The 19,935-nt window shown below is 32.2% G+C and overlaps 1 protein-coding gene across 2 annotated transcripts; it reads right to left on the bottom strand.

The window, feature by feature from the left end:
* Positions 1-3,861: 3,861 nt before the first annotated feature.
* Positions 3,862-14,754, bottom strand: LOC115992294 (mediator of RNA polymerase II transcription subunit 15a-like). 2 transcript variants are annotated; one of them, XM_031116448.1, is made up of 9 exons: positions 14,678-14,754; positions 14,565-14,607; positions 12,651-12,721; positions 9,006-9,080; positions 8,388-8,711; positions 6,810-6,884; positions 6,192-6,515; positions 4,628-4,702; positions 3,862-4,351 (listed from the first exon to the last, which is right to left on the bottom strand). In XM_031116448.1, exons 2-9 carry the CDS (start codon positions 14,599-14,601, stop codon positions 4,043-4,045), a joined length of 1,290 nt encoding a protein of 429 aa, XP_030972308.1. In that variant the 5' UTR covers positions 14,602-14,607; positions 14,678-14,754; the 3' UTR covers positions 3,862-4,042. The 2 variants fall into 2 exon arrangements, with proteins under 2 accessions (XP_030972308.1, XP_030972309.1); XM_031116449.1 differs by having other exon boundaries at positions 12,651-12,712.
* Between the last annotated feature and the right edge of the window lie 5,181 nt (positions 14,755-19,935).

The following is a 19,935-nucleotide window of genomic DNA, read 5'->3' as shown; positions in this document are numbered from 1 at the left end:
TAATTAAAGGTAAAAGTTAACTGAAATAATACAGTGCAACCCATGAATAGTGCCACAAAGTGTAGTGAGACCCATAAATAGTAGTAAAAATAAGCTGAATAGTAAAATAAGTTGGCTTTTTAATCTGTAGCCAAACGCACACTAAGTATTAGTTACAACCCAAGTGGTTTGGTTATACAAAACAGCATTAGCATCATTAGATAAAGCCTCCAAAATACCAAAAGGAGGGGTTACATAATAAACAAAAGGATCAGACTGTCTATGACCTAGTTTAGCAAGGAAGTCAGCAACTTTGTTGGTCTCCCTATAGCAGTGTTGCAGATGGACCTCCTGGAAAGCTTGGAGAATGTTCCTGCAATAATCCACAATGGGTTGGGTTAGCTGATTGGTGGCTTTTGCGTTAGATAGGAGGTTAATAACTTCTAGAGCATCCATATTTATAATGAGTTTTTCTTCAACATGAATGTTTCTAGCCATAATAAGGTCATCCCTTAAGGCCCAGAGTTCAGCTAGAAGGCAGTTAGAAGTGCCAATTTTTCTGGAGAAGCCTTTCACCCATGAACCATTTGAGTCTCTAAGAAGACCTCCTCCACTCGCATAGTTTGAAGACGACAAAACAGAGGCATCCATATTGAGCTTGTGCCGAAGTTATTTTTTAATGGTCACGAATTTCCCTTAAGCGTATTTACCAACTGCTAATTTTTTAATGTAATATTCTAATATAATAATAATTCCTATAGTTCTATCACTTCAATTAGCAGTTAGTTAGTTACACATATTTACACTTTAGTTAATTAGTTGAGATTATGATCAATTTTTGAGAAGAAGATTAGGATGAGTTAGTTACACATATATAGCTCATTTAACAGATAACTTAATTCTTAAAGTATATGTTTAATTAAGAAGCCAATTATTTTAGGCTATGTGAGCTAATGACATTAGAGCTAATCTTCTATACTATTAATAACATTCATGTTTGGTTTTCAACATTTTGCGTACTAAAATACTCTCACACAAATTCTTAAACTCTCTAAAATACCCATATTTTTTAGTTAAATAATTTTAAATTAAAAAACACAAACAAGTTAAAAGAGTAATTTATTTTTCCAAAGTTTTAGACTTTTTACTTTATCTTCTCCATTCAATCTAAAACTTAGGACACTATCACTATCTCATTTTTAAACATTATTCCATGTTATCTTACCTCTCTTTTTTTTTTTTTTTAAATATGGTTATTTATATATCACTTTTAAACATTATAACACTAAACCAAAAAAACAAATAAATAAAAAAGAGCACCATGCACGCACAAAGCGCATGTGATGGGTCTAATATCCTATAAATACATGATTGTAATTCAACATTAGATATTGAAAAATAAATCAATTCATTACTTGGTACGTATTCTCTCTCTTACTATTTTTTATTTATTTTTTTTTTTTTATGGAAGGTAACTATTTCGAATTAAATCAATTCCCCTACAATTCTTATCCATCTCCATTAGAAGCCATAAGGTTCCTAACAAAAATTAAAAAATACATAAATTCAGTAAAAGTAAAAAATTCTCAACAAGGAATAACAAAATATCTTTATTCATTGAAAAAAAAAAAAAACACTTGTGACTAAGACATTAGGTATTTTTCCATCAAACTGACCATTTCATTTTTTTATTTTTTTATTTTATTATACATGGAACCTCACTACAGTAAGGACCTTTAGACCTACTCCTGAGCAGTAAACTAAGGATACACGATTCCACCCACCACAAATTAGTGGCAGTTCTAGGAATTTTTTTTTAGAGGGGTTACTAAAAGAAACTTAAATTATACAAAATCTAATAAAAAAGATAACTAGAATATATCAGCGTCACAAAAAAGAAGAAGCAAAGACATAAAGTATTACAATTTCTTTGCACTAACAAAGAGAAAAAGATTCATAAGAAATAAAGTGGAAATTGAAAATGTTAATATGAGAATAATAAAGTGAGAGATAGTCTGAAATGATAATAGGGAAGAGAAAAATTGAGAGAGAGAGAGAGAGAGAGAGAGAGAGATGATATTTCCTATAACTGCAAGCCAAATTGCTTAGGAGAGAAAAATTGGTGTAACTACATAGGTAAGGAAAGCATAATTATTGGCACCGCCAAAGAAAACTCACAATCACAGTATTTTTCTTAAAACTGTTTTTTAAGGAAAATTAAAATTAAAAATTATTTTTAAAAATGGGTTGAACAAGTTACAAATTTAAATGATTAGAGACTTTTATTATTATTATTATTATTATTATTATTATTATTTGAATAGGCTTTTTGTGAATAATTTGTTTACTTATTGTTTGGTCTAGTCTTGTTTTTGTTTGGGTTATTTTTGTTATTATTTGGGATTTTTTTTTCTTTTTTTGTTGTTGTTATTTAAGCTTTTTTTTTTTTTTTTAATTTGGTTTAAGGGGTTAAGAATTATGTTTGGGACCAGAATTGTTTTTGGAATAATGTTATATCCACTATATTTTTACAACAAATCTTATGTAACAAGCTATTAGTAAGGGTGATCACAAAACATATAATTTCAAACTAATTTTTTTTTCACAAGTCTAATTTTTTTTGGCAAGTCAGGGTGATCTTGGGACCACCCTCACTATAAGTGGAGACGGCATTGCCACAATCATGTATTAATCCAAAACAACTTCTAGTGAGAATCAAACCAAAATGTTTAGGTCTACGACTCATCCTAAACCTCAAATCATCTATTTCATTTGAAATTAAGAGAATCTTAATCCCTATAGATTTATGATAAGTTAATAGAGGTAAAAAAAAAAAAAAAAAAAAAAAAAAAAAAAAAAAAAAAAGAGAGAGAGAGAGATGGGAATCAATTGTTGAACAGTCTTGAGGTTTTCTAAACAAAGATGAAAGGAGACTAGAGACCTTTCCCTTTGCAATCATTTAAAAAAAATATTAAATACTTTAATTGACAAAATTAAAAACCATGGACATCATTTTTTTTTTTCTTGTTGAAAGAGTTTCAACCTGTCTTTTTTTTTTTTTTTTTTTTTGAATTTATCAGTTGAACTAACTGGAATCCACACTAAGAACTTCATTTGAAACATAGGTATAAATGTTTTTAATTTTTTAATTTCCTCCCCTTCTGATTTTTAAAAAGCGAAACCCATGGGGGACCTAGTTTAATAAGTGAAGTTAGAAAAAATTGCGAACTAACACCAATCCCCAAACATTTTCATTAGTTAGCAAAGTTTCTAAACCATTTAGGAAACTAACATCTCGAGTGTAAGAAACTCAATTTTGCTCTTAGAACTCAAGCCTAAGAGACTCAATTTCCTTATTCATGATGTAGATGCAAGCAACAACACAAGAGTGAAGAAGAAGAATTTGACTGATGTACTCGAGCAAAGTTGATCTTCCTCTCCGCTCCAACCATGCATGGCTATATTTCTTTGCCTTTGCTTGTTGGATTTCTTTGTCTTTGCTTGTTGGGTTTCTTTGCTCTTCGTGCTGGGTTTCTCTGTCTTTGCTTTGGGTTTCTTTGCTTTTTCTTTGGTTGTTTTGAGAAGAGAAAGTGCTTTGATCTCTTTTGTTTTTCTTTGGTTGTTCTGAGAAGAGAAAGAGACTAGAAGAATTGGTAGTTTTGAGAAGAGGAAGAGTCTAGAAGAAGAGACTTGCGTTTTTTTCTTTTGTGGAACTCGAGTCTTTTCCATGTAGATTTTTATGGAAATCAAGTCTTTGATACTCAAGTTGCTACAGTGAAATCGAGTCTTTCAGACTCGAGATGTTAGTTTCCTAAATAGTTTGAAATTGATGCTAGTTAACAAAATTGTTTGAAAATGAGTGTTATTTTGAAAAAAAAAAAATCCAGAGAAGTTCAAATAACTGTTCCTTAATAAAAAACGATGCTTACAAAAATTGTACATAATAACTAAAATAAGAAGACTATGATTGTCAGACTAGCAATAGACATTTACATAGAGTGAGACTAGACATGAGTATATAAGTATCCTATTACCCTGCCAGTTTATGAGCATTGAGACAAATTCAATCTGACATTGAATTATCCTGTAAGTTCATTGATTGAAACTGAAGGTTGATTTGATTTTCATGAGACAGCACGGATTGCATATGAGGCGCAGGAAACTGTCCTTGCTGCAGTGCAGGCTTCTTAGGCCGATTTGTGTTTATAAAATTTACTATCTGCACCTCATATGACCCCAACTTGTCCTTGAAACCAGGTGGTATATTACTTTTGGAAACCTGTAAGAATGTTATAATACGCTCCAACATAGTCTTAAATACTTTCATCTTCTCAAGCTGATCTGACTTTGATTGTTGTGGAAGAGAATCATGCTGGAGAACAAAAAGAATATAAAACATTATAAGAACAAGAATTCTAGTGAAGGACAAAGATCAAGTTATTTTTAATTTGTTCCTAAATGGTAAAGAGCGGGGCGTTTCTAACCACAGGTGTATTAACAGCCCCATGAGGACAGCTGCCACTAATTTCAATCACAGATCCATCTCTCCAGAAGGATGCCATTAACACCATAACTATGATGTGAAAGGCTGAATAATGAGTAAACTTATTCGATGAATTGCACAAGGGATTTTTGAAGCACAACATACCTGCTGCAATTTAGCATCAATTTTCTGGTGCATTTCATTTATTTCAGGAAAGTACAAGTCCTTCATGGATTTGATCTGCAAAAATAAATTAGCAAGAAAGATTATCAAACTCTTCATTTCTTCAGGAGCCTTTGTTTATTTCCTCATTATCCGTGCACTAATGCAGGTTTCCCCCTGGGGAAAGGTTATACATATCCATTAAAGCATGAGTTTGTATATGGTTTCATAAATGCAACCGTCACTAAGTTTCAGTTAATGTCTCAACCAGTGAATTTTATAAAAATATAAATATTAAGCTCACTGTAATGCCCAAATATATTCCAGATGAAATTTAATAGAGAAATGAAGAAAAAAAAGGGAGAACAAAAGGAGTCTTAAATTGATAACATCCATCCATCATCTACAAATACTATTCTCTCTTGATCGCAGCAACGCCTGCCAAACCTTGGTTATATTTCATATCAAGTCACAATCTACTTTACCAAGCTTTGCAGCACCAAGTTACTTCCATCAATCCTTTCATAATTTGGTCCTTTGTCACACAGATATTAAAACTCAAGTGCAGCACGCCACATAAAAACATCCTAAAGTGAAAAGTTTAGTACTCCACAAAATGATTTATTTTTGGGGGGAGTTATATATTTAACACTAGACAACAAGTCATACCCAACTCAGATATACCCATCCAAGTATCATCATGAAGTAATACTGACACCAAGGGGGCATTTGGAAAATCATAGAAATGAGCCAACAGGTATTAAATTTTGTGTTTGTCCAATTTTGTAAAACATAGAACTGTTTCTTAATTGGTCATTTTCATTCCCAAAATTGTTGTTAATGGTTTCTTAAAGGGGTCAGATTGTGATTTTGAATAATTTTTTTAAACAAACGAATAATAGCAGAACTAGTTCAAAGCTGAACTTTTTATTTGATATTTAGGTCAAAACTAAATTGAACTAATTCTATGGTAAGCACCCCCATATGAGCAGAATAAGATTCATCACACAAAGAACAAACAAGAACAACATAAGAGAATCTCTTGGAAAAAATGGAAATCAGTCACTAACATTCATTATTGGAGAAAACTATGGCAGGATAGTTACACACTGTGATTTGTGATGTTCATATTGACACCTAACAAGACTGTTGCATATGTGCAATACTATTATCATCACTAATGCATCATAATAGTGTCAGATTTATGAGTATCTAGATTCTAGACTCTTTTATTGTCATTTTCTTTTTTGGGTAAAGTATCATTCATAGAACCTTTTTTAGGATAGTAAAAATTCATATAAGCTTCAATAATGTCTCAGCTTGAAAATAATTTATTCTTTTCCTTGAATAGAATTCCAAGTTCAAATTCCCTATTAATAAGATAATCATTCACATCCTATTGAGTTAGGGAGCTTTGCTCTTTATTCCATGTCAATATCATTCACTGAAATTCAACAACCCCACACCAACCACCCCCCCCCCCCCCAAAAAAAAAAAACAATACCTTTGAGAATCTGTCATACCTGAACTTCATCCAATTATAAAACTACAAGTCATGACATATTACCCTTTGATAGATCTCCTCTTGCCAATCAGCCCCATTTGCATGTCCTGTCTGAGACTGCATTTGAGCAAGTTGAGATTGTGGCTGTTGCATGGATTGCATATGAGGCGCAGGAAACTGTCCTTGCTGCAGTGCAGGCTTCTTAGGCCGATTTGTGTTTATAAAATTTGCAATCTGCTCCTCATATGACCCCAAATTGTCCTTGTAACCAGGTGGTATATTACTTTTGGAAACCTGTAAGAATGTTATAATACGCTCCAACATAGTCTTAAATACTTTCAACTTCTCAAGCTGATCTGACTTTGATTGTTGTGGAAGAGAATCATGCTGGAGAGCAAAAAGAATAAAAAACATTATAAGAACAAGAATTCTAGTGAAGGACAAAGATCAAGTTACAAAACATAATCAAGTTATTTTTAATTTGTTCCTAAATGGTAAAGAGCAGGGCGTTTCTAAGCACGGGTGTATTAACAGCCTCATGAGGACAGCTGCCACTAATTTCAATCACAGATCCATCTCTCCAGAAGGATGCCATTAACACCATAACTATGATGTGAAAGGCTGAATAATGAGTAAACTTATTCGATGAATTGCACAAGGGATTTTTGAAGCACAACATACCTGCTGCAATTTAGCAACAATTTTCTGGTGCATTTCATTTATTTCAGGAAAGTAAAAGTCCTTCATGGATTTGATCTGCAAAAATAAATTAGCAAGAAAGATTATCAAACTCTTCATTTCTTCAGGAGCCTTTGTTTATTTCCTCATTAATGCAGGTTTCCCCCTGGGGAAAGGTTATACATATCCATTAAAGCATGAGTTTGTATATGGTTTCATAAATGCAACCATCACTAATTTTCAGTTAATGTCTCAACCAGTGAATTTTATAAAAGCATAAATATTAAGCTCGCTGTAATGCCCAAATATATTCCAGATGAAATTTAATAGAGAAATGAAGAAAAAAAAGGGAGAACAAAAGGAGTCTTAAATTGATAACATCCATCCATCATCTACAAATACTATTCTCTCTTGATCGCAGCAACGCCTGCCAAACCTTGGTTATATTTCATATCAAGTCACAATCTACTTTACCAAGCTTTGCAGCAACAAGTTACTTCCATCAATCCTTTCATAATTTGGTCCTTTGTCACACAGATATTAAAACTCAAGTGCAGCACGCCACATAAAAACATCCTAAAGTGAAAAGTTTAGTACTCCACAAAATGATTTATTTTTGGGGCGAGTTATATATTTAACACTAGACATCAAGTCATACCCATCTCAGATATCCCCATCCAAGTATCATCATGAAGTAATACTGACACCAAGGGGGCATTTGGAAAACCATAGAAATGAGCCAACAGGTATTAAATTTTGTGTTTGTCCAATTTTGTAAAACATAGAATTGTTTCTTAATTGGTCATTTTCATTCCCATAATTGTTGTTAATGGTTTCTTAAAGGGATCAGATTGTGATTTTGAATAATTTTTTGAAACAAATGAATAATAGCAGAACTAGTTCAAAGCTGAACTTTTTATTTGATATTTAGTTCAAAACTAAACTGAACTAGTTCTATGGTATGCACCCCCATATGAGCAGAATAAGATTCATCACACAAAGAACAAACAAGAACAACATAAGAGAATCTCTTGGAAAAAATGGAAATCAGTCACTAACATTCATTATTGGAGAAAACTATGGCAGGATAGTTAAACACTGTGATTTGTGATGTTCATATTGACACTTAACAAGACTGTTGCATGTGTGCAATACTATTATCATCACTAATGCATCATAATAGCATCAGATATATGAGTATCCAGATTCTAGACTCTTTTATTGTCATTTTCTTTTTTGGGTAAAGTATCATTCATAGAACCTTTTTTAGGATAGTAAAAATTCATATAAGCTTCAATAATGTCTCAGCTTGAAAATAATTTATTCTTTCCCTTGAATAGAATTCCAAGTTCAAATTCCCTATTAATAAGATAATTATTCACATCCTATTGAGTTAGGGAGCTTTGCTCTTTATTCCATGTCAATATCATTCACTGAAATTCAACAACCTCACACCACCCCCACCCCCCTCCCCCCAAAAAAAAAAAAAAAAAAAAACAACAACAACAACAACAATACCTTTGAGAATCTGTCATACCTGAACTTCATCCAATTATAAAACTACAAGTCATGACATATTACCCTTTGATAGATCTCCTCTTGCCAATCAGCCCCATTTGCATGTCCTGTCTGAGACTGCATTTGAGCAAGTTGAGATTGTGACAGTTGCATGGGTTGCATATGAGGCGCAGGAAATTGTCCTTGCTGCAGTGCAGGCTTCTTAGGCCAATTTGTGTTTATAAAATTTACTATCTGCACCTCATATGACCCCAACTTGTCCTTGAAACCAGGTGGTATATTACTTTTGGAAACCTGTAAGAATGTTATAATACGCTCCAACATAGTCTTAAATACTTTCAACTTCTCAAGCTGATCTGACTTTGATTGTTGTGGAAGAGAATCATGCTGGGGAGCAAAAAGAATAAAAAACATTATAAGAACAAGAATTCTAGTGAAGGACAAAGATCAAGTTACAAAACATAATCAAGTTATTTTTAATTTGTTCCTAAATGGTAAAGAGCAGGGCGTTTCTAAGCACGGGTGTATTAACAGCCCCATGAGGACAGCTGCCACTAATTTCAATCACAGATCCATCTCTCCAGAAGGATGCCATTAACACCATAACTATGATGTGAAAGGCTGAATAATGAGTAAACTTATTCGATGAATTGCAAAAGGGATTTTTGAAGCACAACATACCTGCTGCAATTTAGCAACAATTTTCTGGTGCATTTCATTTATTTTAGGCAAGTACAAGTCCTTCATGGATTTGATCTGCAAAAAGAAATTAGCAAGAAAGATTATCAAACTTCATTTCTTCAGGAGCCTTTGTTTATTTCCTCATTATCCGTGCACTAATGCAGCTTTACCCTTGGGGAAAGGTTATACATATCCATTAAAGCATTAGTTTGTATATGGTTTTACACAAGCTTCAGTTAATGTTTCAACCAGTGGATTTTATAACAATACAGACATGAAGCTGTCATTGTAATGTACAAACATATTCCAGATGAAATTTAATAAAGAAAAGAAAAAAAGGGGGGGAGAACAAAAGGAGTCTTAAATTGATAACATCCATCCATCATCCACAAGTACTATTCACTCTTAATTTCAGGAGACAAACATGCCTATGTTTACTGATCCTAAATCATGTTCAGCTGCACTACAATAATCATCTTTTTTCTTTGACCTCATGTACGATGTTTTTCTTAAAATATTTCTATTTAATGAACTTCGATATGAAAAAATAAAAAAAATAAATACACATGTCCACTCATGCACTAAACAGAATTCCTGGTTCTTCTTCTCTATGCTGATGCACCACACATCTTTCTTGATAGGTAAACCAGGCAGCCTAGTTGATGGATAAGACTCACTACATTTGACCTAGATTTCATCTTCATGAATTCCTTTTTATTTCAACTCAAGAATCAAGATATGGGTGGTTCCCCTTTTACTTTATGTTGACCATCTTTCCTAATATGAACTTCACCAGACTAACTTGCTAGATAAACCATATTACAATTAATTTAATACTAATTTTCTACAAATTACTCTCAAGCCTCGCTTTTATATTATTTTTGGCTCAGGATAATGGCTGTAGATATTTTTCCTATAATCTATTAAACAACTCATGCGAAACATTTTTTTTTTTTTTAATTTATAAATCTTAGCACCCAAAAGCAACTTTTATATCATTGCCTAACCCCCACTCTGACCATATTCTCTCCAATGCACAAAAATCACTATTTGTCAAATCAAGTAAGTAGTTAAATAACTCAATCTGCTACAAACCTAAAAAAATTATGAATTAAAAATATCATCTCACGATTAAAATACAGACTCTCCCCCCTATATATATATATATATATATATATATATATAAAGGCTGTGCAACCCATGTACAAAATGTTCAGCCAGCAGCATAAGGGCCTCCAAAAAGTTGAAATTCAGAATATAAATAATCAATCTAGGAGATGAAGATAGCCATGAAATGAACTCAAAAGAAACCCATCCCTTTTGTAAAGAGGAAATTTTAATCTCTCAAGCACTGTAGCATATCTTTTCTGCAAAACACCAAATTGAACAAGATGATTTAGATTTTTTTTCCTGCCTAAAACTACTAAGACTAGGTTTCAAATACACAATAAACAACTATTAAAAACACTTCCTTATCAAGTCTTCATAGGTTCAGTCACCCATTAAAGTTATACTTACAAAAATATATATGACCAGCAATGCCCTACAGTACCAAATGTTGGGCTATAAAGAGGCAACAGATCTATTAAATGACTGAAGCTGAAATGAGAATGTTAGGATGGATAAGTGAAAATACAAGGAAAGATAGGGTATGAAATGAGGAAATTCACTTAAAAATAGGGGTAACCTCTGTTGATTAAAAGATTAGAGAAAGTCGCTTGAGATGGTTTAGTCATATTCAGAGGAGAGTGATTAATGCACTAGTAAGAAAGAATGAGTTGATCCAAGTTGAGGGAACAAATGAAGGTAGAGGAAGAGCAATCATTAGTAGAAGTAATAAAAAATAATATGTAAATTAGAGAAATAGCAGAGAGAATGACTTCAAATAGAATAGAATGGGAAAAAAAATGCATGTGGTCGACCCTAATTAATTTTTCAAGGATCTATAGTCCCCCCAAAAGTTTGGGACTAAAGCTTTGTTGTTGTTATATCGAGTTAGGCACACACCAGACAACTAGTAGTAGTACCCAATGCAGATATCCCCATCTAGGTATCATCATGAAGAATAAAACCATAGAAGTGGGCTAACAAGTACTAAGTTTTTGTTTTCCCACTTTGTAAAATATAGAAGTGGTTCTTAATTGGTCATTTTTATTTCCAATAATAGTGTTAATGGTTTCTATAAAAGGATTAAAATGTGATTATGAATCATTTAAACAAACTAATAAAAACAAAAACTTCATTTTTGAAGTAGTTTTTATTTTGGATTTAGGTCAAAACTAAATTGAACTAGTTCTATGGTCTGCCAAGCACCACCAAATGTGCAACATAAAATTCATGATATGAAGAACAAACAAGCATAGCATATTAGCATAAGAGAATCTCTTGAAGAAAATGGAAATCAGTCACTAAAGTTCCATATTGGAGAAAAATATAGAAGAATAGTCATACACTATGATTTATTATGAAGGATTGATCTTGAGATATTATAGAGGAATTTTTTAAGAAAACTCCCTCAACCACTAAAATACTCAAAGTAATTGTGCTAAACTTAGTTTACTAAATATATATTTTTCTAGTAGTCTAGCAAATTTGAATTAACCATTTGACATTTTTTTTATTAAAGATAAAAATAAAAAACTATTTAAAGCCTTAATAAAAAATTTAAAAAAATTAAATAGGTTTTCATCAACAAAACAAAAAATTAAATAGATTTGATTGAAAAAAATTTGTAATTAAGTATTAAATTTTTTTAATTCTTTCCTTTAAAAAAATAGATTGATTATTCCCTTATAAAAAATTGATTCTTTCCTTATAAAAATAATAAAATAATATGCTAACACAAGCCCATGGGTAGTCCATTAGGCCCAACCCGATAGCCCAGCTTGCTAAAGACAAAATGGGCATTGCCCATGGGCAGGGTCATGGGCTGAGGTTTTCACTTTCGGCCTAGCCCGACCCGACCCGTTAATTAGTTAATAGTTCATTATGCCCAGCCCGTTGTGCCCATGGGCCAAGTAAAAATTGGCTAGGCTGGCTTGACCCAGCCCATTGACGACCCTTACCCTCATAAGATTGGCTTAGCTGATTGTGACAATATATATAATATAGTATTCTATTTTATCATCTAAGTTCCTATCTTAATGTAAGTTGCATATGGCAACACTATTATCATCAATAACGCATCATAATAATGTCAGATTTATGAGTATCTAGGCTCTTTTATCTTCACTTTCTTTTTCTTTTTTGAGAAAGTATCATTACGAGTACCCTTTCTAGGATTGTAATATTCATATAAGCTTCAATGATGTATTTGTTCGAAAATAATTTATTCTTTCTTTTAGAAAGAACAAGAAGTTCAAATTCTCTACTGCTAAGATAATTCTTCACATCCTATTGAGTTGGGAAGCTTTGCCCTTTATTCGATATCTACATCGTTCAAAATTGTTTTTTTTTTTTTTTTTTTTTTTTTTGGATAGGTAACATTGTTCAAAATTGTTATTTCTTGTTGGTCAGCAACTATTATTGCAATTAACCAAATTTCAACTCCACCAAAATTCAATAACCCCCATCCCCTCCAACTATTCCTTTGATGTCATACCTCAACTTCATCCAATTAAAAAACTACAAGTCATGGAATATTACCTTTTGATAGGTCTCTTCTTGCCAATCAGCCCCATTTGCATGTCCTGTCCGAGCTGTGGAATCTAGAGATGCTAAAGATATATAAATATTTGTAAATAAGTTCACATTCTAAGGAAAATAATTTGAAGAAGCATTACTCATTGAACACAATACAAGTAAAAAGGACACTGACCTGTGCAAACGACATACAGCTTACATCAAAGAATCTTCATTCAAAACAAAATACCATATCTCTATACACAACTCTAATATAAGCTCATGAAATGAAATGAAAATAGGGCCCAAAATTAAAAGCTAATTACTTTACACACCCTCTGCACATTAACTTACTTAAAGACTCGTACTATAGTTTCATATCAATCAATATATAGTTTCACATTGATCCACTGTGCATGACTGTCATCCACCATAAAACCCCTTAGAGGCCTCCACCGCTAGTTTTAGCCGTATCATTAAATATAATAACATTCATTTTGGATAGAAATTTGACCTCCCATTTGCATGTATATATCATACTAAAGTAAAAAAAAAAAAAAAAAAAAAAAAAAAGGTTGGGGGATGGGACATTCATAATTGGCATGTCCCAACCAACCTAGTTGACTGCATCCTTACTAACCATGTTCACAACTAATTTTTTCAAATTACTAGATTGGTCTGCGTAGTTTAAATCTACGCAATAAGCTTGTCTGTGCTTTGATTCTTTTATATTTGACAGTTGTCATGTACTTTTTAAAGTTCAACATAGCAATTTTGGCAGGAGGTTCCATTTCCAGCCTTGCATCTAATAAACAAATGCAAATTTTTATTTTATTTTTTTTTTAAGGAAAAAAAAAAAATATCAACCACAATGCATTTTGAGAATGTAAAATATGCCCAGTTGAAAACATGGATAAGGAATAAAAAGGGAAGGAGGGGAGGGAGGAGAGAGAGAGAGAGAGAGAGAAGAAAGAAAGAATGATGTATGGATTTTCCTGTTTGATTTAGGAACAAGAAAGAAAATTGCATAGATTCAATGACATATACTTGATGATGTCTCTGCAAGAGCTCTTTGTGATAGATATAACTGTTTTTGTTAATCAATTACATTCTGCAATTGAAGCAAGGAACCTGATGCCTGAAAAAGAAATATTAATGGAAATATATATGTGTGTTTGTGTGCGCGCATGTGTGTGTCTGTCAATTGCATTCCTTATATTTGAATCCATGACCTCACTCTTGACCCTACATCTTGCTTTTACAAGGAAAGGAATTGAAATTTGAGCTAGAGCTCATTAGCTTACTCATCACATACTGAGAAACTCAATTCTTTTTTATAACATGTTTAGAGGTAAAAGCAGTCCAACAGATGCTAAGCAATAACAAATAAATTACAAAGGAAATATTGGAAATATGACATTTTCATTTCTCCCTTTCAAACTGAAGGAAGTAATAAAAAAAATAAAAACTTTTCGCTATTTTCCAGGAAAAATAAGTTGATTCCAGAAAAAAGTTTAACTCTTGCTACACATTCGCAAACAAGTTTTTTTGCTCTTTCGTTCTTCAAGCCACCAGAATGGAAAACATCTCTAAGAACAAAGCTAACATGTTCCATAAGTTTATATATATATATATATATATATATATTTTTTTTTTTTTTTAAATCTCATGTTTCATTTCCTCAAAGAAAGTGAAAATACACACACACATATATATTTATCATTTTTAAATTGATATCAAATTTGAAAACCCAATATGCCAAAAAAAAAAAAAATTGTTTATATTAATACATGCTTTCATGATTCTTATTACTGAAGGTAAAATATAACTAAATGTACAGAATCAAACAAATAATGAACCAGTTGAAGCTATTTTAGATTTTAATTTGATCACTAAAAAAAGAAGGAACAGAAAGAGTCAGAGATAGAGGATGATTACATCTTATTGGCGACTCTGTGGTGTAATTGGGCTCCATCTAATTCTGTTATCAAATTTATAAATTATCAAATCGCTCAAATTTTCACAGAGAGAGAGAGAGAGAGAGGAGCAACCTTGATCCTTTTTTTAGCTGAGTGAGAAATAACTCTGTTCCTTTCGACCGCTTGGGGGTGTTTGGTTTGTATTTCCCAAAAAAAAAATTCAATTTTTAAATAACAATTAACGTATTTTCGTACATTTTTTCAATCATATGTATTTTCACGTATATTTTTAAACAACAATTTTCATATTTTAAACACATATATCAAACGGGCCCTTGGTCCCTAGGAAAAGTGAATGAGAAATGAGAGATTATTTTAATATTCCCTGTATATTCCCCCTGCCCCCAAAAGAAAATCTTCCCTATTGAAAAAGTTTTATGATTTCAAAAAATGTCAAAAATACCAATAATCTAATTAGATAATTCTTATTCTTAAAAAATAAAAAAGGAGTTCAAATTGTAATTCAACAAAATTCAAAAAAAAAAAATACCCGAGAAACTTTTTTCCTAAAAATTAGCACACTCTCAATATATCTCACTCATGTTTGATATAGTTTTTTCTTAAAAACTAGCACATACTAAATCCAATAGTTTAATCCATTTCAAATTTTAAATTTTAGTTTTTAAAAAATTCCTTTCAGTATAACCTCATTAACAATAGGTAAATTCAAATTGAAAAATTATATTAAACTCAAAATAAATAAATAAAAAGAGTCTCATCAGATGTGCGAAACGCGTGTGATGAGGCTAGTTTATTCTAAGGATATAAAAGTACATTTTAAGGGTATAAAAGTAATGTTGATTTGAAGTGAAAGTAAAGAAAAAAATATATATTGGTGGACCTATGAAAATCTTTTCTCCCTGATTTTCCTTTCTTTCCTCTTCTTCTAAAAGAATGAAAGAATAAAAAACTACCAAAGTAAATTTATAAGGTTACGGTAAACAATTATGTATTTTTACACAATTTTATATAATTTAATGTGAGTAAATTTTGGGCTTAGAAGCTAAAATGATATATATATATATATATATATTTTTATTATACAAATACTAACACGAGTGCTCTAATCAAACAAATGAAAAATTTGTTGTTTATTTTTACTTCTCTCCTCTTCCCTTTAACCAAACAAATAAAGGTCGTTTGAATGGGTGTGATTCGCACATTGGTGTGAAATCATTTTTCCCATATTTCAATATGGCGTAATTTCTCCAAAGCATTTTAAGTTTTCAATATTTTCAAATGATTTGTATCAAATCTATTTTTCCAACATAAAGTTGTTCTCCTTGGAAAATCCCCTTTCCAAGAAATGAGTAGTTCCAAAACCCATTTTCAAAAAAAAAAAATCTTTCCTTAATAAAATGTTTTTCAAAAATTAATTGGTTTCCAACTTTTCAAAACCAATGAAAATTTTATGTCCATTTGAAAATAGATTAAGGATGTGGTGTAAAAACCATGTTTTATCCCTCCAATCCAAACATGTCGCATCGTCTTATCACATATTTAATAATAAGTACAACCACACTCAATTAATTCTAATACCCATATATAAATCCAACCAAATTGGGAGTTTATTGAGATATTATTAGGTGTGGTAGGATGTATTGAATTTTAAGTAAAATGCTAATATGAAAATTTTTTATTGGATGGTGTAAAACCCATGTTTTACACCCCATCCTTACCAAATTCGGACTCCTTTGAAAATTGTTTTCCAAAAGCCCATCATCATCTCATTTTTTGAAAATAATTATTCCAAAGAAACCTATATAAATGCCTTATCCATTTGAAAATTATTTTCCACGTGGGATTTTCTTTTCCTTAAAATTCGAATTATCTAAAAACCATGGAATTTTCCTTCCCTTTGAAAGACATGTTTTTAAAAGGCAAAAAATGAAGGAAAATGCTAATGAGTGCCCTAAATAATCCATTTAAAGAAAATTTTTATGGGAAATGAAAAAAAACGTAATTAATATTTTGACAGTTTTTTTCATTTTTCATAAAAGTGGTATCAAAACTTTTCTAAAATGGATTATTAACGAATTCCCTAAGGGCACTTGTTAGCATGACCCAAAAAAGAATTTAGTCATAAAAAGACGTTGAATTGCCTATCAGAAACTGATGCTTGCCATTGGTAGTTCAAACCATTTTTAATAGTGCCGATTAGCACTAGGGCACTCGTTAGCATAACCCAAAAATGAATTTAATCATAAAAAGACGTTGAATTGCCTATCAGAAACTGATGCTTGCCATTGGTAGTTCAAACCATTTTTAATAGTGCCGATTAGTACTAAGGTACTCGTTAGCATGACCCAAAAATGAATTTAGTCATAAAAAGACGTTGAATTGCCTATCAGAAACTGATGCTTGCCATTGGTAGTTCAAACCATTTTTAATAGTGCCAATTAGCACTTACTGCTTTATTTCCCTCTAATTTTTCAAGAAGTGATGTTTTCTTTAAAAAAATTAAAATTGAGTTTTCCATGAAAATCCCCTAAGGATATTTCCTGCTGCTTTGTCCATGGCTCAAATCAATTGGGATTATGGACTCCAAAATCCAGCCAAACGTATCCAAATTTATCCATTGAGTTTTCTTTGCATGTGGTAATAAACTTTGGGTATAAATTGGACAATAAGGCTGCCATGCTTTTTAAAAGAGTTAGGTTAGTTGTATTTAATTCAAAGATTACGTCGCCCTCTCACTTTCTTGGGCTCTAGTGTTGCTATCCCACACTCACACGTTTACTATGGGTCTGTGGGAAATTGATCAATTTCTGGGCAATTAATCCTTCTAGATGGCAGACACTCAATATCTGATTGTACGACTAGAGATTCAAGACTAGATGATTGGCTCATTTCTTTGTCGAGCAAGCTCAAGCTCGTTCACGAGCTACTTGATTAACTATTTCTTTTCCTATATAGTGTGAAACCATGACTAAAATGTTTTACCTCTTCGCAATTTTATGAATTTTAACTATAAATATACTATTTATATCATTAATAAGATATAAATAATAATTTAATTTTGTATAAATCTATTGACAAATTTATACAATATAATTTCAAATATATATAAATATATTTTTAGACAAATATACAAATAAAATATAATATTATATATAGTTAAATAGAGCCCTTGACCCCTCGTGTTCACGAACACATTATTTTTTTTTAACTTGACTTGTATAATAATCGAGCCTAAACTTAAGGCTTGAGCTTGTCTTGATTTCTAAACAAACGAATATAAACAAGTTTTTTCTCGAGCTAAGCTCGAGCTGTTCATAAACATCTTGGTTCATTTACAACCCTAATAGATTTACTTGATGAAGGCTCTCTCTTTCCTAATAGAATTTTCATACCATCAAATAATTGGACAAATAATGGCAATCTTGGGTTAATGTGCTAAGCATGCTTAGGAGAGAGAAATGCTTGCTCAAAGCGAAGAAAACTGTGAGAGTGTGTATGTCTTGACCTCAAGGTTTGTGAGTGTGCCCAAAGTGAAAGTAGCACGCATATGCATACGAACTTGTTTAGTATATTAGACCGCTTGCATGATTGCCCCTACCCATGTGAGTTGGTTGTGCTAATATTGATTGAGTGTATGACATGCATCAAAGTAGGCTCTACTCAATGCATGTCATACATTCAATATAAGATATCTAACTTGGTTGTGCTAATCATTTAGGTCAATAGGAGATGCCCTAGGTTGGGGGCAATGCCCCTTTCACAATAGCTTACATGAAGAGTGCTTAGGTCAATCATTACAGTAGACTTCTTAGAGTATACTTTTAGACTAATTTCTTAGCTTGGTATTTAGTATATAAATAGAGAACAATGTAACAAGATTCTTGATTGCACATGAGAGATATAGGAAGTAAATAAGGGGTGTGCATGTGTAGAGTTGGGATGGGTTGAGGGGTTTTCTTAGGAAGAGGATTACCTCCAGTTTAGAAATTTGTAGTTTCCTCCCATTTTAAAATAGATGAGTGACACGTGAAAATAAAATGATCTAATGACTAGAAAATAAGCAATTTCTGTTTTCAAAAACAGAAGCAAAAGTAAACCTTCATGCCACAATTATTGGATTTGGAGCCACAGTCAACAACAAGAACACATGGATCAATGGTCAAAGTTCAAATTGCCCGTGGTGGTGTGTGAAGCTGATGATGGAGGCCAGATTCTTGGGTTTTGCATATTGGAGGCTAATGAAGAGATTTGTGGTGTTGGTTTTGCGAAAGGACTAAAGAAAACTCACAGATCTGAACAGAGACTTGGATTGCTTGATGGCTTGGATCAGTGGCTTTTGATGGTGGCGAGGCAGCGGCAGAGAGGAATTTGTGAGGCCTTGTGGAGGTAGTGAAGGCAGTGGTGGTCTTGAGTTGAGCAATGGAGGTGGTGAAAGCAACGGTGGTTCAAAGATGGTGAAGGGAGAGGCAAGAGAGAGATGATAAATGTTGGCTTTTTTTAACCGTTAGATCACTTTATTTCCATGTGTCACTCATCCATTTTAAAATGGGAGGAAATTGTAGATTTCTAAACTAGAGGTAATCCTCTCCCGTTTTTTCAACCAACCAACCATGGTGGGTCAAAAAATCCAACCCAACCCGACCCATTACAAGGGTCCAACCCAACCCTCATGGGTTGGGTTGGACCATGGGTTGAATTTTTTTTTTTAATTGCTATTATTATTATTAAATTTAACATTAGAACAACACCACCGCAAACTATTTTAAAATTTAATAGTGCTTCAAAATTCAAGCTAACACGTGAGATAAGAAGGAGATTGAAATGAGAACTTAGGGTTTGGGTTTTACTTAGGAAGAGGAGCAAAAAAGTAAATAAAAAATTGTATAATATATATTAAATATTTTTTTTAAATATAAATATATATATTAAATATAGGTGGGTCGAGTCAGGTTACCCAAACCCAATCTGACCCACTAAAAAAAAAATTCACAACCCAACTCAACCCACCAACCCCTAAAAACTGACCCAACCTGATGGGTTGGGTTGGATTAAGTCGATTTTGGTGGGTTGGCGAGTTGGCTGCACATCCATGGGCGCATGCCACCTTAAGGCCAAGGTGGTCCCAGGACCACCCTAACCTTATATATATATATATATATATATATATATACACATATAATAATTTAAATTTTTTTTTATTTGTTTACCCTTCAAAAAAAATTTGGGAACACCCTCAGTTATTTTTATGCCAATAAAATTAAATTTTGCTCCATAATTTGTTCTACATTTAGTGAATGAATGATTACTTGGTTGTGTACATTAAAAGAGATGTAGCTTGTAACATTGATAATGAGACTATTATGCATCGA

The sequence above is a fragment of the Quercus lobata genome, chromosome 5, assembly GCF_001633185.2.
Source record: "Quercus lobata isolate SW786 chromosome 5, ValleyOak3.0 Primary Assembly, whole genome shotgun sequence".
In the NCBI taxonomy this organism is placed as follows: domain Eukaryota; kingdom Viridiplantae; phylum Streptophyta; class Magnoliopsida; order Fagales; family Fagaceae; genus Quercus; species Quercus lobata.
Note: the sequence above shows the minus strand (reverse complement) of the source record. Positions and strands in the feature narration are given on the sequence as shown.